The sequence below is a fragment of the Lichenostomus cassidix genome, chromosome 17, assembly GCF_008360975.1.
Source record: "Lichenostomus cassidix isolate B80296 chromosome 17, HeHo_3.0, whole genome shotgun sequence".
Lineage (NCBI taxonomy): Eukaryota > Metazoa > Chordata > Aves > Passeriformes > Meliphagidae > Lichenostomus > Lichenostomus cassidix.
The window spans coordinates 1,922,166-1,943,125 of record NC_139497.1 but is presented as its reverse complement, the minus strand read 5'-3'; the positions used below and the strand labels follow the sequence as shown (position 1 = coordinate 1,943,125).

General features: G+C 42.0%; 1 protein-coding gene across 2 annotated transcripts in view; it reads left to right on the top strand.

The window, feature by feature from the left end:
• Positions 1 to 17,650: 17,650 nt before the first annotated feature.
• DAB2IP (DAB2 interacting protein) overlaps positions 17,651 to 20,960 on the top strand; it is a 157,284-nt gene continuing 153,974 nt past the window's right edge. The window contains exon 1 of one of the 2 annotated variants that reach the window (XM_085076758.1): positions 17,651 to 18,007. In XM_085076758.1, the coding sequence (XP_084932884.1) occupies positions 17,890 to 18,007 (118 nt within the window). In that variant the 5' untranslated portion in view covers positions 17,651 to 17,889. Of the gene's footprint in view, positions 18,129 to 20,960 lie in introns of both variants that reach the window. The other variant, XM_085076760.1, reaches the window with a different exon arrangement.

Sequence of the window (20,960 nt, the reverse complement as noted above, 5' to 3'; positions counted from 1 at the left end):
TGGTTGACAAGATCTAGTTGGTTAGAAGGTTAGATAAATTTGATGACTATGTTTAAATTACAAGATATGATGATAAACTTTTCAAGAGGATATTGCTATATTTAGTAAATCTCTCTAATAAAGCACTGCTTGTAGAAGCTTTTACTCAAGCTTTCTTTAGAGCTGTCAAGGCACTCTTTATTCAGTGACTTTTATTGCTTGTCTCTATGCAGTGTTTGTTGAGCAGCTGATTATCTGATCATAGTACAGTTTCTGGTGTGCTTTGTGAAAGAAATATTTTATTTTTATTTCTACTGCTTCAGCAGGACAATTTCATATTGAGTGCATCTGTTCTTATTAGTCATAGCTAAAGTAGCTCAAGGGAGCCCCACAAAGCTGTATAGATTTTTTAAAAACTTTTGTGACAGATATATTGCTTTATGACTCCCCACTGGGCTGATTTTTGCTATTTTCTGAAACTTATTTATTAGAAAGCCTTTTGTAGGATTATTGCTGTTAATTATTTTCCTTAAAGCAGTAAGTTGCTGTTTTCATTTACAACATGAAAGAAGTTTGGTATGTACATAAAACATTATAATCCGACTTCTGTGCTATTTTGGTATCTTTTTTTTGTTTGTTTTCAGTTGAACTAGTGAATTAGAAGCAATTATTTTGGGTATATAGGCAGTGTGGATGTTCCTGAAAAGCACCTGGTTTACTGTGTGTGGTCTCTTTCCTTGCATTTAACTCAAATCAGTTTCCAAACACTGGGAAGGGCCTGGTTTTAGGAAGAAATTTCTAAGGAACACCACAAGTCAGGGGCAATTGTGCTGTAATTTCAATAACTGTGTCTACTGATAGTCAATATAGAGGTACAGTTAAAACATTCAAAATGATAACGTAAAGCAATCCCTGACATCCTCTGCTTCATTCGAGATCCTGTGCCATGTCTTTGGCCTTTGCCTTGTCTGGGTTCTGGCCATGAAGAGTTTCCCTGAGCCTCACTAAATTCTGCTGCTGTGTGTCAGGAGGATCTGCCCAAGGTGCTGCTGTGAGCGTGGCTGTCACTGACCTGCTGTGACTGCATCACAGACCTTGAGGTGATGGTGAGATCCATTCAATTAATATGGCTGAGAGGGGCTGGAGAGCCCTCTGGATCCAGCCTGGGTCATCTGTGCCTCCCATCCTTCAGATGTGAGATTTTACTCCATGGATCGTTCCTCTCGCTAAGCAGCTGCTGCAATGTGCCCCAGTGGTCGATGAAACTGTTCCTCTGTAGCTCATAGAGTGCATTACATCTGCAAAGTACTGCTGAATTCTCTGGCTGACAGTCTGTTATTACACCACGCTGTATTTTTACTTTAATGTGCATATACCTCCAGGAATGGTGCTGTAATTAACAGTATGGTGGACGTGGTGTATGACCCTCTCAGTGCTCCGTGCTCTGAGCACAAGTCCATGAATTTGCTGATTGTTTGGGCCTTACTGATACTCCTCCTGGTTTTGTTCCGTTTTGCTGCCTGTCTCCAGGGAGTGGGCAGTGTGTGAATGTCTCTCCTCACACAGCAGCTGAAGATGCATTTCCTTCAAAGCCTGCAATCAATTTCTTAAATTACTATTTTTGCTCAATTTGGCATAGACTTGAGGTCTTGTTCCTTATTAAGTTGTTGTAAAGCTCCCTGTGACTCTGGTTAGACTGGAATCAACACAGACAATGGGGGAGATCCCACTCCTTTCATCTGCAGGACTGTGTCTTAATGGGTTGCAAACTTTCTCAGCTGAAGTCATCTTGCATTTGGAAGAGATTCATTTTTCTGTTTCTTGCTGTATGGATTTTGCCTTTGACTTTTTAATGTAGGTTTAAAATACAATGGAAGTGCCTGAACAGTCTGTCCACAGAGATGCCAGTTACACTGAAGTAATTAAAGTCATGCCAGTGTTTCCACTATAAAACGCATTTCTCCAAGTTTTATTACTCAGCTTCAGTAGTTTGTTCTTGTAAACAAGATGTACACACAGACAGATTGTTTTGAAACGTGTTTTAAATGTCCCTTTGCAAATTTTTGAGCTGTAACACAACTGGGGAGAGACCTGAGCAGTTGGCTGAGTTTTGGCTTTCATAAATCACAGAGAAATGTATTATTTTTCCTAGTGAAATGGTGCAACTTGTACCTAATGAGCCTCACTGCTGGTGGGGATATTAGGCTTAACATTTGCTTCTGCTGTGATTTCTGGAAAACATAAAAATGAGAAACTATTACTGTTATGCGCAGATTAAAAACTCTACCTAGGCCGAGGTAGCTATGGGCATGACTGAATGTTTTTTCCCCCTTAATTTACAACAACAAAAAACCCCTTTAAAAGACTTTTTGACTCTAGACAAGTTACAAAGGCTTGAAGGAGAAAAATAATGTCAGTGGGTTAGATGTTAAAGACTATAATACTAATGATAAATACAGCCCAATTAAACTGAGCCACAAACTTTTCCAGCAGATTCTATCCTGCTTTAATGGCTGGGATTTACTGCCAGCAAACTCCATCTCCTTGAGACTGATATAAATAGAGACATAAAATGTCAAGCTTGACAAGTAGCATTTCATATCAGGCTCTGTCTTGCTCATTGTGTTCTCCAGTCACTGATTGTCCTTTAATACCAAATTGTAAACCCACCTTTTCAATCAGCTTCAAGACAAATGTTCTCTATTATAGTGTAACAACCTCTGCAGTAAAAAAAGATTTTGGTTCTGCTGAGCAAAGAATTTGCCCTATGCATAAAGCCCCCCATCTCTGGATTTCCATGTTGATTTTAAATATAATTTGTCATTATGGAGATTTTTTCCCGTTTCTGTTGCTCTTGGCTACAATCATAACTTTTTGGTAATGAGAAATTATTTTATTGCTTGCAATTAAAAAATTATAGAAATGAGATCTATGTCAGTGTGTAGTTTAAACTTGTCTTAAAGTTGTAGTGTAATTTAAGTGTGTGCTTACAAGAATTTGAGTTTGAAGAAGAGGGGACATCTGCAGCCTGTGTAAATAGCCATACGTGTTTGGGATTATCAGAACTCCATAGCGGGAAACTTCCCAGTCTTTACATCATGGAAAACACAGAAAGAAATTCCACTGAAGAAACTGAATGAATTCAAAGACTCATGGGAAAATCAGTATTCTAATTATTGTACAAACCAAGAAGAGCCAGTGATCTTCTGTTAGATATTGGAAGTAAAAGGGAGAAAGCCCTAAACAGTAGGACAAATATGCTGTTCCTTCTGGGAGTGAGAAGATTAATCGATGAAGGGAACCCAAGGCAGGCATAATGTAATACCTGACGTGGCTGAAATGACAAACAGATGGTTTAGGACTGGATGTAAGAATGGAAGTGCAGAGTATTTGCACTGGAGCAGGATTAGGTGACTCAGTTGCTGTGGAAAGTTTGACAGTGGCAATGCAGTGGAACAGAAGGTCAGGGCATGATCCAGAAACTGCAGAGTAGAACAAGGTGAGGAAGCTGCAAAACCTGGCTCTGCCAGAGGAAACACTCAACATAATTACCATTCCACTTTGTGTTACATAACTTCAGAGGATGAGGTCTGCATTTAATTTATGAATGGATATAATCTAGAAGGATTTGGATGTCTTCTTCCTTAGTCACTCACACTGAATATGTAAGTGTGCACTCATAGTACCCTGTACCCTCAGCTGAAACGACTGCTGGTTGTTAAAAATAAATTCAAGGACAAGCAGTTGACTTCAGTTAAAAATAAAAGCAATGAAGGGGTACGGCTGTACTGGGATAGCATTTTGACTACCATGGCCTTGATACCTTGTTCATGATGTTATAAAGCTTCGTTGTAAGAAATGACTCAAATACTCTTTTTATTTCTTGAGCTTATTCTTATATACAGGCTTTGAATGAGAGCATTTCCTGAGTGGTAAATTCTGTTTTGCCATTGAATCTTCTGTCTCCATCTCTGCCATCTCATAAAATGTTCATTATGTTGAGCCCAAAGCGACTGAGCTGAACTTTCATGGGATGATCTGAGCTCCACAACAAAGCCCAAGATCCAGGCACTTGCCTGAGCTCGTAACTCTCAGTAAACAATTGTAACCTCTGAGGATCTGTAGTGCTCCTCTGAGTTTGCAAAGTGCTTTGAGACTTGTGGATGTAAAACATTGAGTAGATGTATTGTTTATCTGGTTTTACAAAGTAAATATTGATGCTCAGAACCATATTGGTATTTTTGGAATTAGGCTGTGGTGTATCAAAATGGTAATTTAGCAGTACCTGGGGCTGCAGTTTGTGGTTCCTTTGGGGTACAAACAGAAGAGGCTCTTAAGATGCTTCAACTGGTCCTGTATATTTGTTTTGTTACATTCTTAGTCTTTCTTCATCTTGGGAATTAGGACAGTGAAGTACATTTCCATGTTTCCTGTAGCAATTTGCCTAAAACCTTCAGCAGATGATGTCAGCCACATTTGGAACTAATGAAATAGAGTAGTATGAAGTTCCTAATATACTTCCATGCTGCTTTTTCTTACCTCCTGTTCACACCGGGTCAGCTCTAAGGTCAAATCTGGTTGCTCAGGGCTCTGTTTTGTCTGGTCAGGGGATGTAGGATGGGAAAAAGGGAAGATTTGAAAGAGATTAATTTCTTGCTGTGGTGTTTCTTTTCCGGAAGGGATCTTCCCGAATCCCCCACAAGAGGGAGTTTCAGCCTTTGCTATGGGGGAACAAAAGGTGGCACCAAAATGCACCACAAGCGCTGCTGCCCAGATTGGTTTCTTCGTATAATCCCAGTTAAAAGCGTTTAATGCACCAATATCCATTGCCCCAAATCGCATGCTGAGGCCAACACAGGTGTTCTTGTCATGGTATTTCGGCTGTGGGGTCTTCTAGGAAGAGCTGTTTCCTTGTGTCTCCATGGCAGGAATTTAGGTGCTCTGTTGTCACTAAATTGTACTTGTTGTTGGTCATCTGTACAGTAAAGATGATGGCTCTTCCTTCTGTGCAGCCGAGGAACACAAGTGGGTGCCATTGTCTCGTCCCTTAGCTCCAGGTTTGCTCTGAAGCCACTCAGGGAACACAGTGAGAGGAAATGTCTTCTGGGGAGACCGTTGGTGTGCAAGGCTGAGGTCACCCAGCATGGTCACTGCTGAGCTTTCACACTGCAGGCAGGTGCAGCCCCCAGCTGTTGGTCAGGTGTGTTTTGCAGCCTCTGGCCAGAGGGAATTAGTCCCAAGGCTTAGCTTAGCCAGAGGGAAACACAAGGATGAATATCAGATGGGTCTGTGGCCTTGAACTGACAAGCCAAGTAAATGATGCTGATTGATACTGAAAGGCTCAGCTGTGAGGAAGCCAGGAATGGGTTTGCTCTTCACCCTTTAACTGAAACTGTTCCCCACTTCTGGGTGCTTCCAGCGTGCTCAGGAAGGTCAGAAACGTAAGGGCAGACTTTGAAAGTTATTCTGAGCAATTGACTATGAAAACAGGGCTGTTATTTATTCTCCTGCTAAAATTATTTGTGCAGAGAGCGAGACAGAGCTCAGTTGTATCATGCCAGACACCTTCACTGGTTCTCAGCTGCAAATTAAAGTAAAAAAAACTAGAGCAACTTTAGTTTAAGTGATTCTGAAAAACCTCTCCTCAGGATGAAAATAAAAAATAAAGGCAGGTGACTGTCTCTACAGATCTTCTCTGAAGCACCATATCCAAACCCAGGCCTGTATTAGTAAAAGCTAACTGCTTTTAATCTATTGTGAGGCTGCACTCTTATGAAAAACCTTCTGGCTGAATGATACATTCACTTATGTTTAACCAGAAAATCCATTAGAAGCACAGAATAGATCTTCATTTCAGATTGGCTGAAAGGAAGCCAAGGCTAAAACACCAAGAATATGTGGCAGAAGCTGAAGAAATCTAAGTTAAAGGAACCAAATTAAGGAATTCAAAGAAATTATTCAAAGGCCAAAGGAGGGCTGGCATGAAAATATGATATTTCTGATGACGTAGACATTGTTCTGTAGTCCCTATTTCAGAGTTTTGGGAACACCACCCAGGGATTAGTTGGGACCTGCATAAGTTCTCCTGCCTCCTTTTCCAGGGAGAAAATACTGCCTTCTTGGACACATATGGGAAACAGCTCTTTCTAAGGGCCTTTCTCCAGTTCCTCTCTGGAATTCCTGCATCATGAAGAGAGATTTGTGTCCTTAACACCACAAATAGGCTGCACAGTTTGCTACAAGGAGTTGCTGTGAGCTCAGGAAGGACTCTACAACAAACACTTTTGTTTTCATATGGAGGCAAACATAATTACTTTCAGTTTAAGTGCCCTTCCTGCTTAAACTACTCACTTAATGTTGATTTAGGAGAATGGGTCTCACATATGAAATGCAAATGATACTCCTTGAGTATCATCTCAATCCTTGAGATCAAAATCATATTTCTCTTGGGTGAAAATGAAAGAGGTTTATTACAGGTTAAGTCTCACTACTGCTACTCTTGTATTTGTATGAGGTTTTGCTCTGTGGGAAGGAATTGGATCCTCCTCTAAATCAGTGCTCCATGTGTTCATGCAGTGGGGTTTGTGGGCTTATTGGAAGGGTTCAGCCTACCTGAAACCTTTGCTTCTCTCCTGGGGTTTCTTTCAACAGCACTTTTGTCCATCTTCACTTTGTTTATAAAGGCAAGTAACTTCCCATGTTTATTTGTAATACATCTACCAAAAAAAATAAATGCTCTAAACACATTTTAGAAATTCTCATTTTAAAATATGAGGCAAAAGTACCTGTGAGTTTAGAGAAAAATCAGCACTGATTCTATGGTCAATCAGTTTGTGATATTTGTCTAAAGCATTCTGTAACTCTGCAGTCAGTGCAACTCAACATCTTTTCCCTTTGTTAAAGAGAATGCTCAAATCCATTAGTTAATTCAAGCTGAATAAACTCTGTGGTGTGCCAAATACTATAAAAGGGAATATTGAATTGTTCCTTGGAAAGGCCCCTAGGATCTGTCATGTCCATTCAATATTTTTTTACTAAGATGCAGATATGCTCCTGTGTCTTTATGAACCATCATAATGTGAGGTTTGTTCCGTATGACCAAGTAAGAATATGAGCCTGATGCTTGCTCAGCTGACAGCACTTGGTGAATCCAGTGATTGTGTTGTGAACTGCAAGGCCCTGGAGTTCAGATTCAGTCTGACGGTGACACAGTTCCTGTGTGCAGGTTTGGGTTTGTGACCTCCTACTGCGGCAGTTCAGAGGAATCCATTACCCTTGGAGTTATTCACAGCACTGCCACTCCAGCTCATTCATGTTTTGTTTCCAAATCACACAAAGTCCTTCCCAGGGAAAGGTGAACATACAGGACACCAGGCAGGAGGATGTCACTGGGAATGCTGAAGTTTCAGTGTGACAGCACTGGGCAGTGGGGCAGCCCTTGTGTGGGCTGCAATACCCAGCTCTTGGCATTGGCTCTGGAGGGCAGAGAGCAGAGTGCCCAAGCTGCTTTCTCTCACATTTACAATGTGGGGAATGGCTGGAAGAGAGGCCAGAGAAACATCCCAGGGCTCACACGAAGGCAGAGCTTGGCAGAGGCTGTTACACTGAGGCTGTCAGAGCCAATCAAGCAGGAGCAGATTGACACATCTGTGCTAAAGGGCCTGGAGAAAACGCAAGGAGTGGGAGTGCAGGGGTTGTGCCTGTGACCCTGGGGTGATGTGAGTGTGGGAGGTGTGCCTGGAACCCTGAGGTGCTGTGAGGCCTCCAGTGCTGAATATTCACATTTATCTAACTGATAAGGCCTATCATGTTGTCTGTTTGTAGAGCAAATCCACCTTGGCTTAGTGCTCCTCCTTTTGCCCGGATTCTTCTCAGCCTGAGAGAGGGCACAAAACTTTTCCTCCAAAGCAGGACGAGGAACAATAAGCAATAGGTCCTTCTGAGGCAGTTATGCAAAGGCACTGGCACATCCCTGGACTCACTATTCCACTGGGAGGGAATAGTTGCTCTACAGCCTATCATTCGTAAGCATAGCTGCAGGGAGACTTTACAGATATGATTTCTCCATATTTAATTTATGCTCTCTGTATTCAGATAGTGAAAGATCATCCAGGGAGACCTTTTTGCCACTGGAATAGCAATGCCTTTTCTTTCCAGCCTTCTTTGTGCTTTTGGAAACTTCATGCTATTTTCTGTGACTGTGTGCTACCTTTATATAACCCAGGTAATATTTCACAAGCATTTCAATGGACAATGGTGCTGTCAAGGACTGTGGTGCTGCTTCTCACATTATATTGCTAAGCAACATACAATACAGCAGCATGACACTTTCTGCAGTTGGTGAGGAGTCAAGCGCCAATATGCAGTAAAACTATTCTCATCTACATTTGTGTCACACAAGAATCCACTCATTTCAGCACATAAAGATTTGTATAAATAGTAACAAAATCATGCAAAAGTGAGACATTAATTTCCAAGACTTAAAAATATATATTTTAATATTTTTCCTAATTACCCCCAGAGAAGTTGGTCTTTGCCATTTTGAGGTTGTGTGGTTTTCACTGGCTTTGTCAAGACTTGCTTTTATCAAAGTACCAGTTAACTAAAATGCTTCTACTTTGAAGGAGGTTTGTTTGCTTCACTGCTTAAAATTACAGATGTGCTTGAATACCTCACTCAGCATGGACCAGCTTGAGGGCAGAGAGAGGATGTCAAACCTCTGTTCAGATCAACACAGATATTTTCATAACATCTACCTGAAATACAGGCTATAGTATTTGATAATGTGGAATCTCAGTTCTCTCATATATTCCAAACTCCTCTATTTAAAGGCAAGTTAATGATGAATTTGAAAAGATCTGATCAGTTTGTAAATCCACATCTGGTATTTCATAGTGGAGGTAATTTTTGCCAGCAAATCTCATCTCTGTAGAAACAGATGTTTGTTTTTGTTTATATTGATATTTTAAATAATTCAATAAGACCATCACTCACAGGTTACCCTCCTTTGGAGAGGTGTCTCTAAAGTACTTCAGTAGATCATGAGGGGAGAATTGTGGCATTTGGAGATTTAATGAAGCCTTTCCTGGGAGTTGTTTCCCACTGGCTTTCAGCAGCATTAGCACCAGTTCCACTTGCTGGTCCTGGGTAAGCAAAACTCTCACGTTGTTTCTATCAAGGGCTGTTTCAACATTTTACTCTCAGCATTAGCCACTGTGATAGGGATCAAAGGAGACTTTGTATTATTCATCTTGTATCTTAAAGGCTTGGAGCACAAGGTCAAAATCAGAGTTATTGTCAGTAATGAAATCACGAACTGTGTAATATTGAGCAAGGCAGGATTGGCAAAACTGGCGATGTGGAACAGAAATGATTTAGGTACTTCCAGGAGGGACTGCTAAGAACAGCTGGGCTGATGTTGTGGGAGGGAAGGATTTGGGACTACGAGAAGCTAATTCTGAAGCAAAAGCTTGATCCACATGGAGGTGCTCTCCTCTGGCTGGGTGTGGGATGTGTGGTTGTTACGCTGCTCCTCCAATAGCCAGAACAGTGCCAGGACCTTTCCTTTCCTTTCTGTGTGTCCCAACTGTGCTGGGACTGCTTGGGAGGGAGGGAAGGCCTGTGTCTGGGAAACTCACTTTTTCCCCATGGATCTTTGTTTCCACATCCTGATTTTAAAAAGAGACAGAAATCTGGGGAGCTGCATACCTCTGGAGAGGTAGTTAGCTCTCCAGGTGGCATATAGAAGAAAATACAGGCTTCGAGGATAATAACAGTGGTAGGGGGTGAGGCAGAGCAGCTCAGTGTGTGAGAAATGGTCTTCACTGGAACAAGAGCACAGTAAACAGATTGGCTGATAATGCTGAATACCAGGCAATTTCCTTTTAAATTAGCAGATGGGAGGGAAAGGAATATAAAAGGAAGTAAGAGAAAAAAAGAAGCTAATGATGAATGTTGAACAGGAACAAAATGTTGCCAAGACATCACGAGAGAATGAAGAATTGATGAAGAAAGGGAAATTAAATTGGTGTTTGATACAGGAGCTCAAAGAGCTTTGAAGCCCTGGCTCCAGTGTCAGAGGAGCACTTTATAGAATCCTGGGACAGATGTGTTTTACTGACATGCCCCTTGTGGCTGCAGAATTGGACACGGGGAGGATTTTGTGCTGCTGATAAAAACCTGCAGCAGAAGAGAAGCCCAAGAGGGGATCTCATAGCCTGTGCAGCCTGAAAGGCATTTCTGAGCATCAGGCAAAGCCGGTTTCATCTGACACTAAAATTATTCTATCAAGTGATGGGAACTGATTATAGAAATTTGTTGTATCTCCTTGTCAGAATAAGAAGGCAAACGAGGACATAGCTAAATCAGATAAAAGTAGGCTGCCAAAAAGGAGGGGGAAAAAAGTACTTTTAATTCTTCCTACAATTCTAATAATTTCAGTTAGAACAAAGCTGGAAGAGTGGAGAGTCTGGAGGTGGTAATATTGCAGAGGGAGAGGTGGACACACAGGTCTGAACAGTCAACAGGATCAGCAGCTGAGTCTAAAGCAGTTACACACTGCAGCAAGTCAGACTTGATACAGACAATTAAAAGTTAATGAAAACATGGAGAAGTTGTACACACCTTCCTGGAGTTTTGAGAGGAGATGAGCTATACAGGAAGATCAGTTATAAAATCCAGCATGTTCCACCAGAAAAGGGGGTCTAGAATGAGTGGGTGAAGTAGGCAGAGAGACAGAATGCGTGTATGTGGGAATCTGTATCAATCATCTGCACACACACACAGAGGAACTTGCATATTTAATTTTGGTTTAAGTAGACTAAAATATTTAATTTCTTGTCTTTGTAGCTGTATTGCCTAAAAAATGCTGTAAATAAGTGTTAATTCTATTTGACCTTCATCTGAGCTAAGAAGTGTTTTGGGATAAATGGAAGATGCATCCCTCACCTGAGGGCTGATCTGTGGTGGATGGATGAACCAAGAGGGTGGGATTCCTGAAAAACTGTTCTAGATTCCCAAAATACTCTGTGGAAAAGACAAAGGATAAGCCTGACAGGGACTAACTGGAGAAGTATCGTAGGAGTCAGGAAAGGAAGTGCAGAATAGATGATTGATTAGTCAGGATTTTTTGTTCATCAGCGTAATGAATAGCAACTCTGAAGCTCAAAAGGATGCCAATATGAGCATTTATTTTCTGTCTTTTCACCTTATGTTTCCTCTTCCTGTTGATTTCAGTGAAGTTTCTCATTTTCTAGCCAAGTCTGAAATGAGATTTGCTGGAATTACTTCACACCCACACCAATATCTCCACAATTCTATGGAAACCTTCAGTTAAAAACTGGTTTCTCTGTCAGGTACTTCGATCTATTTCTGAGGGCTTGGCTCAGGCAGAGCTAATTGAGTAAGAACAGAGACTGTGTTCTCATACTTTTATTCTGCCTAAAGCAAGGGAGAATATTGAAAAAGTGAATGTGAAACCAGAAGTTACTGGACAACAAAAAGGAAGACTGACAGTAATATCCCAAAAAGAAACCTTGAGAAAGAATAAGCCATCATTTGTCTTGGGTTTCACTTTCCAAGTGACAGCAACAAACCAAAGTTAGCTCCAAACCTTTGCAGTTTGCTGTGGGAATTTCACATAATGCAGGAGCCCTTATGGAGTAATTGAGTCTCAAAAAGCCAGTGAAATGAAGAGGCTGCTTGATTTGGAGGGACAACAATTGGCTGAATCTCTAAACTGAAAGGGAGAGAAGGAGGAAAAGACAGGAAACTATAAATGAAGGAAAAGGAGAAGGAGCAGCTCAGAGCAGACAAACTGACAGCCTTTGAGGGATCACATTATGTTTTAATGCAACAGCTTTGTTCATGTGCCTAAACACTGTCTAAAATTTTTTCTTCTTTCTAAATTCCATGGATTTCTGGAGAGATCTTGTAAATGAAAAGGAATCCAGTATTTCTATACAGTAACTATGGATGTGTGGGAATAATCTACTGCTCTGTGGAAATCGAGATTTCAGAGGATCTAGATGTCATTTACACTGAGTATGACACTGGTCATACCTGGAAGAGGGAAGAAAAGATGATATTCAATATACAAAAATATTTATAAATGCTTCACCAGGGCTACTTTTCCAGCAGATACTGTTAAAGATTTAGTAGTTTCTCTGGATAGTATTTCTTTTAGCCTGGACCTTCACAGAAACATCAAACAGGTGGAACTTCTGTCCATGTTTCAAGAGTCTGCATGTGATTTCCCCTAGGTTGCTGTGCAGTAAGATCCCTTCAGAGCTACATTCACTGTGAATTTAGCTTGGTGCAAGAAGGAGGGATGAGTAAATTCCAATGTAGCCTACACTTGAAAGATACTGATCCAGTGTTTGGATGTCCTCAGGATCCTGGTTAAGTATCCAAACGTTTGTATGGATTTTTCCTCTGCAGTGCACTTTCCATGGGTACTTTTTGTTACACCTGTTGCTATTGTATTTCATTTGCATTACATGGCAGCAAAGAGAAATGCACTCTCTAAGGCTGTCCATGCACTGAGGAAATACACACTGATCCATGAGCATCCGGAACATGAGCAGAGCTGTGGCAGAGTTTTTCAAAAGAGCTGAGAAAACAGCAAATGCTTCGTTTTCCTGTTTCTAGGAGACAACTGCAGGAACATAGTGAGGAATCTGTAGAGTCAGCTTGGATGGAATCTCAGCAGACAGCTCAGTAAATTGGGCACAGAATTCTGGGTGTTGCAGACCTTTTGTCATTTCTGCCCAGGAGTCAGCTTAGTTTGATTCTTCTACATTAAACTGCCAGTAGGATTTTACTAAAGAAGCCCAAAGACACATTTCTCAGCAGTGTACAGTAGCAAGAGGTAATGTTACATTCTAGTGACCCTGAAAGAATGTCTTGTGTTATTATTCATTTTTGGGGTCTTTAAAATATTGACTATGTTTGATTATTGGCATTTTTCATGGCAGAATATTTTTACTCCTTTCATAGAAGTAGTTGTATTTTCTGTAATTCCTATGGACCTTGTAACTCTGAAGCATTTTGTGTTTTTTTTCTTTAGACTTTAGTTTGTTAATGATTACAAGATTTAGTAGTTTGTGGCAGAGGTTTAAACAGAGATAAAAGGCTCAGTCTGTTCAGCAAATGGTTTCTGAAGGCAAAAGGGGGTTCAGGAGGTGCCCTATTTTGGGCAGAACTGCTCTGCCACCAGAGAACATTCTGATACACCAAACTCCTCATGGGTCACAGCACAGAGAGCACTGAGGGAAGGTGTGACAGGAGCCAGTTCTTGCACTGATATCCTGGGGAATGTCTTTCACATTGGCTCTTCCTCCAACACTGATCTTGCAGCTTTTCACACTCCATTTAATCATTACACCTTTTTTTTTTGCATATGCTTCTTCTCTGTGGTGGAGCTTTGCTGAGTTCTGGATGAAAAGTTGCCACCTCAGATGTGTGATTAGAGCATCATCTTCCTCGAATATTAAGATAAAAGCCCACTGACTTAATAGCAGGAGTGTTTGCATGGATAGAATCTTCATAGCTGGGGCTGCTCTGCATCTGGGGCCTCCTGAAGATCCCAGTTATATTTGACTTTTCTAAATTAAATGGTTAATTTGCCCTTGGGGAGATTCTTCCCCCCAGTATGAAGTAACCAAGGCTGCGTCATTTCCATTTGCGCTTGTGGCACATTCAAGCACATTTCTAAGAGCTGTAGTTCAGCTCAAGCAGCACAAAAGGCTTTGGCATGAACTTTTGGAGTCAGATGATCCCTGCACTTGCTGTCCAGAGCAAGATAAGCTGCATGTCAATGGGAACAGCCCCAGCCATGAGCAGTGACTTTGAAAACGTGCCAGGTAAAGCCAAAGAAACTGAAGCTGGTTACTGGGTATGAATTGTTATTCAGCCCTCACAAAAGAGGAGGCTTTGACAACACCCCCGGTAACCTTGGCAAAGGGTTTTGTTAAGCAGGTCTGTGCTTCGCTGGCTTTTCAACCCGCAGGCATTCATTGCTCCCTCCTACATGGGAATTTGTGTTCCGGGGAAGGGCTGGGTGGTGGCAGCAGCTGGGGCACCACGCTGGGCCTTTGCGCTGCTCCCAAGCCGCCTCCAAGCACCGCCAAGGAACAGAGCCTGCTCTGCTCCCCAGGGAAAAGCAACCGAAGCTGCCCTCACTCATTCCTGGAGAGAGCCAGCCTCAAAGGCTGTAATGCCTCCTTGTTTTAAATCACAGAACCGTGGAGTCAGTGAGGGTGGAAAAGACCTTTAAGATCATCAAGTCCAGCTGTTGAGATGGAGATCTTTCTGTCTCCCACTTGGGTTTCTCCCATAGTGGGACACTGCTGAGGATGATGAGTCTTCTGGATGAATGGAATATTATTTTGAAGAATGGAGTGTTGTTCTCACAATGTCCCTTGGCTGCACACAATATTTCTACTTACTTTCTCCTATAGATCCTTAGGCACCTGGAAGAACAGAAAACAGGCTTTTTATGGACTCTGCTGTCTGTATTCCATTGCCACCATACATGAAGTGGGAAAACCTGGTCCAAACAGACCTGCAAAGGAAGTCCTTTCCCCTGAAATAAATCCAAGACCAGTTATATCACCACACGTGTGCCACAAACTTAGACTGTATTGCTTAATCTGGAAATAAACAATTACTTCATGATAAAGATTCAGTGCTGATCTGTGTGGCTGGTAAAAGAGAGATGAGGTGATTTGCCCCAAGTTTTACAGCAAACCAGAAGCAAGGGTCATCGTTCTTGTTTACAATTTCATGTTATGGTGTAAAATAAATGCCAATGTGAGTGATGATTCCATCTGTTAGGAAAAGACATAGGAGTTAGGAAGTAGCAGCTCCCAATTCATCCGACGTAAAGTCTGACATATTGAGCATGACTGGAGCCTGGGCCATAAAAGATGCTGAAGCAAACATCATGGAGCCATTAGGCAATTAGATAGAACTTCTTTTTCTGTCTCCAAACCAGCGATTGAGGGGAATGCAGAGATGCTCTGATTAGACAGTAACAGAAGACACTTAATTTCCATTTCAATCCAACAATTTCTAAATTCCTTCCTTGAATAGTCAGCCTTCCAAAATTCTACATTTTGTGTTCCACTTAACCTCATGGGTATTGCAGAGAACATGCTCACTGGACTTCTTTTCCACACTCATTAGTTCAGTGAGCTTGGCTCATTTCCTAGGATTTGGTCTAGCACAGCCTCTGACCATTCAGCCATTTGTCTGAAAATCATTTCCCTCTTCACTTCTGCAGTTTTCCTTTCAGTGCCTGAGCAATTAAAATCCCGAGTGATCAAAGCCCTGGTCTTCCAACTGTCCCTTGTTTTTCACAATCATGGCATGAGCTCCTTTGCCTCACTGCATGAGCTGAGCTCAAACAAAGAAGGTATGACAATTGCTCAATTGTTAGGAATTGTGAATAGTCTTAGCCAAAATATTGACATCATTCTGACTTACACATTAAGGATTAATTTTTACAAGGTCTGTAACCAGAGATTAGCAAATCATTTGGATGCCATTAAAATTACATTGGTTGTCACATAAAATCATTGAGGTCTAAATAACTATTGCTTTTCACCTTCCTATCTTGATTTCTTTATCTAAGTTATTCTGGAGCATTCCTGGATTATTTCTGACTCTCCACAAGGAAAGATTTCACAGGTGTTTATTCTTTTGTGGCTCTAAATTGTCTCTATTATGTATATGCAGCATCTGTTTCATGGCAGAATACAAATTGTTTCTCTGTATATAATTTGTCTTGACTCAGATGTTCCTTGCAGAGCTATGGATTCCTTTACGTCGACAGTCCTGATTCTCCAGGCATTTTTAGTCCCTTGTGATCGAGGAGTCAGTGAGTCACTCAGCCTATGTTTGTATATCCCCACATCCTGGGGTACAGAATAGGCAGATCACACCTGCTCAGGCCTCCTCACCCCCAAAACATCTCTAAATCCCTTCCATGGCCATTTTTGACAGGCTGGAGGGATGCAAGATGTCAGAAGTTAAGACACCTTTTTCCATCAGACGCTGATGGTGGCCTGTGGACATGACCCAGAACAGGTGGAGCACTGCTAACAGGCTGTGCCATGTGCCTGCAGTCACAGAGTAGGTGTTTTTGTGGGGAAGGTGGAAAGAGGGAGGTTTTTTTGTTTTGTCAGCGAGTGGGAGAAGCATTGAAGTTGTAAAGAACATCGGGAGCGTAGGGTGCGAGGGGGGAGAATAGAGGGTTTGCAGCACTGTAATTTCCCCCAGGGCAGAGATCTCAGAACAGTATTTAATAGGGGCTATAGACTGCGCAATACTTAAAACAAATAGATGGAAATGAGTCTTTCTTCTATTAATATGGCCTAGCTCTCAGGAACAGTGCTAAAATGGTTTTGCAAGGCACAATTACCGCAGAGTCCTGTCAGGCTGCTGTTAATTCCTCCAGGCAGAGCTCGGTGTTTTGCTGCCTTCAGCCAGCAATTCATTTGTCCGCCCACAGCCCGGAGCGCCCGGCGGCAGCAGGGAGCTCCACAGCGCGGCTCCCAGGGCCCTGGGAAGGGGGAGCTGCTGAGGCACGAGCATTACCCAGAGCCCCAAAATAGCCCCTGCCTGCCTCAGTGCTCTGCCACCAGCCACAGCAACCCCCAAATGCACTCAGTCTGCTCTAGGTGTTAAAGTGATTCTTGCCTTGGATTCTGTGAAAAGCATTCTTTTGAAACGAGGTATGTTTTAATGCGTTAGCTGGAGTATTGAGGAAGAGAGTTTGAGTTGTGGGTTCAAAGTAAAATTGATCCTGAAAGCTAGATTTGGAAAATTATTTCAGGGTTGTTGTAACAGCAATATGAATTTACCTTTTGGAGGCACAGCTTGGTTTAGAGTTGCACTTTGATATATTTTTCTGTTATTTTGAGGACATATCTTCAGAGAAAATGAAATTTTTATTCCTCAGCCAGGTGATGGAATCTTCTTCCTCAGCCCTTGTACTGTATCATTTATCCAAGAAGTTCAAAGCGTGTAAAGCTGGGAGGTTTCAGCTCCTTTCCTGTGAGATAAGATATATTTCAATGTCACTATCACAGAAAATTGAGGCACAGAGAGCAGTTCTGAATTACGAGAGGTCTCTAGGAGGTAGTGGCAGACCCAAGGAGCAGAGTGAAGGTGACCTGACTGGTACTGCTGTGATCTGTCAGCTGATATGGGCTCTGTGGAGAGACTCTGGTGTCATTTACCATCCGAGTCCAGCCAAGCTGGGGCTTGTCCTTCAGCTCCTTTGCAGAAGCTTTTCAAATGCCAGCCTAGCAGCAGTCCTGGCTCAGCAGAGCAGGGAAATGCAGGACAAGGTCCCCAGCCAAAGGCTGCTGCTGCAGCAAGTTCCAAGTGCCCGGCGCAGCGTCCCGGAGCTGCCTCCCAGTCAGGCACGGGCTGGGCTATTCATTCTGCAAACAGCCTCCTTCCTTTGCAAGCCAGCCCGAGGGACACGAGGGAATGGCAGAGTTTATTATAAACTGAGTAAAGGAACAGACTATTGCTGGAGGAGATCCAGGGTTATAAAAGATTGGAGCGGGGGGGGGGAGGAGGAGGGAACAGGACATAATTTGTGTTTATGCGTGAGGGGGTGCAGCCTGGTGGCTTCGGCAAGGCATTCCCCAAACCCTCAGGACCTTCGCCTGGTTTTGGTGGGATTTTGTGCACTGCATACCGTGCTGTGTCAAAGCCCACTTACTTTTTATTGTATCAATCATTCTCTTCATGCAGCACCACGACTCGGAGAACGCTTGCAGGTCCTGTTCTGAATGAGCTGTGCTCGCTGCCAGCTCAGCCTAGTTACTGCTGTAACTTAGTCTGGGGGATGGGAGAAAAAGGTTGCTGCTACTTTAAATATAATGCATTAAGAGGATGCTGGAAAAAGGCCTGCATGCTGTAATACCCAGCCATCGAGTTGGAAAAGGAGCCAGATGTAATACAAAAGAAGAAACACAGCCTCTTATGGATGCTGCACTAATTCATAAATCAGGTGAATCAGCTTAGGCAACTGCTGTGTTTTTATGCCTCTGCTGCATGGAGAACTGCATGTTGGATGCTTTTATTTGAAGTAATGGAACCAGATAATCCTTTGGACCAGGACAACTCCAATGGTAAGAAGTAGAAAACATAGAAGAGAGAGGGAAAAAAAAGGATAATGAGAGTGTCTGAGTTACCCATCCTGCTAAAGGCACAGGGGTAGGCATGTGTTTGTACTGTCTTCTGCATGGATAAGTGGAAATGAATGTGGGAATGTGCTTCACAAGAGCTTAGAAATCACTCTGTTTACAGGGTCTGGAGACAAACATGTAGTAGGCTGATACATGGAGATATTTATTCTACTGGAAGGAGCAGGAAGCAGGCAGAAATTAACCTGTCTCCTGAGCAGTCTGTGCAGAGGGAAGAGGGACCTGTGCATTTCACTTTATTCAGTTTGGGGGGCTTTTTGCCACTGAGAATAGAACTTTGTGCTGTATGTGCTATCAAACGTAGCATTTGGGAACAGATTCTTTATCTGCAGAAAGCTTTCCTACAGGCAGTCGAATGAGTAATTTACTTAGGAGGATATATTTAGCCAAGGACCACATAAATTCACCCTGGAATTAAAGTCCATGGTTAAAAATGCAGCTATTCCATGGATTTATAGCATTCCACATGCTGATGTTCTGCTATCCAGTCTATTGGAAGGCATACAAAAAAGCATAAATTGAGGGAAAAAGTTGTTTGCAATTGCAAGTCTTATTTCTCTGTTAGTGGAGAGAATTGGCTGCATTGAGGACAACAAAGTATTCATGTTTATGAAAACAATTTCAGATGGTGATTTTTGGAATGAATTGATTCTCAACTGTTTAATATGCATTCGGCATATTCTGAATACAGCTTGAAATCCACTAAATATTCCACTTCCTACATAAATATTGTTCAGGAAGTAGTTATGGATTTCCCACAGCATATTCTCTGCTGATAACTAAAGCTTCAAGTCCAACACAACTGCAGTGTTAAAATCACAGAGACCTAAAACTGTGTGGAAAGAATGTGGTTAAGGGAATGAAGTAACATTTAAACTATGTGAACAGTTGACTGGGCAGATATAAGTGGGCAGCACTGCTTTACTTAGGGCTCTGTACCCTGCTGAAATCGAATTTAAAATAATCAAGAACAGATTTTGGTGGCGTTTCAAATGGTGATATTTGCATGAAAATATTAAGAGGGGAGTCTCGCACTTTTTATTTCTGCTATTCTATTGCATATGTAGTTATATGAATTCCTCTCGAGAAGAACAGCATCTACCTCTCATGTCTTACGTCTCCTCTTAGACCACTGAGACTCAGAATTAAATCTTGTTTTCTTTGCAGCAGGAAGTTTTAAGATTTTCAGAGAAGTGCATGCATAGTTTGAGCTGATGTTAACAAACATATGTGCAAGTGTTCTTGCCTGTTGTGACATTAGAATCTGACCTTTAGGAGTCACAGAGAGCATCTGGGTTCTGTGGGAAATACAAGTTTAACTTTATTTTCTCTAATATGTTAAATGCATCACTAAATTTAGAATGCATATTTTAAGATACACAGGTTTTCTCATTCTTTTCTTACAGACACCTAAAGTATATCCTGTCCCATTGTGTAAAAACTCATTTTCCTACAAAATATTTGAATAAGTGGGCAAACACTGGGAAGGTTCATAAGCTGGGAAAGGAGAGATAAGCAAGCACTGCCAGTACCAAGGATCTGGGGAAAACTTCACTGCTTCCCCATCCTAACTGTAAATCCCCATCTTCCTTTTAGTTTTTTTGTTTTAATTACTTTGATTTAAACTATCTCATTATAAACAAATGGGTTGAACCATTTATTGATCAGAAAGTCAATTCCTCCCCTGTGCTGCTGCTGGAGCTGCGGCACTGCAGGACAGAGGGATTCAGCTGCTGTTCTGAGATTCCAGGCATTATTTTGCATTAATTCAGGAAACAGAAAGTTCTCAGAAATCAGCCAGCAGAGTGCTGTTCAGAAAGATTTGCCCCTTGAGAACTTTCCCTTGTTCTGGAAGCAGCCCCTCGGTCCCTTCCATATCCAGCAGCTCTGCACAGGCTGGGAACAGTTGTGTTTATCCCACTGGGTTGCTCATGTGACAAGTATTACTGCCCTGGGGAGTGACCATGACTTGAAACTCCTGTACTTGCTGTAAAAATGCCGTTTTGCCTTCAAGACAACCAAATCAAGTCCCCTTTTCACCCAGCACAATGAAGTAAATTCTTTAATTTTTGATCTACCTGAAGTCCATGTTGGTTGACCATTTACCTTAAAATTCAGCCTCAGTTCCTTCTGTGTTGCTTATTGCCAGCCTGATCAATAGATCATTAATGACAGAAAAAGCTGTTCTGAAGAATTTGTGGCAATAATATACTTGAGAGTTGCTTTTTATGCCTCCTGCAGCCCTTGCATTTGCTTACTAACATGCATGAATTCAGCTCGCAGGACGTTGGTGGAATATTTAAGATTGGGAAGCTGTGTCTCATTTCTTAGCAGAGGGGGTTTTTTCCTAATCAAATTAGGTTGCCAACTTTTCATAGCGATGCCTCTTAGATTTATTGTTACTTGTAGCTGGAACAGGGAATCTCCACGCATCTACGTGGTGACCTGAAATGAGATTTAAGCTGTGTTGGTTGCCTCAACCAACCAGGGCTAACAGCCCCTGGAATAAAACCATCACCTGGGTGCAGTGGGTGCTGAATTTTTCTCTGTGATCCTCCATGGAGGTGCAGTGGTTGACAGCCTTGAACACAGCCTGGTAGGCTGCTCTTCATTTGGATGTTTGTGCAGGAGTTCTGAAACTTTTCTCCTGTGCATGGGATAAAGGCTCACAGAAAGCTGCAGGTTCTCATATGGATTTTAAAAATCATTGAAGCAACCTCCACATTATTTTCTCCTTCTCCCCCAGCCATTATTTTC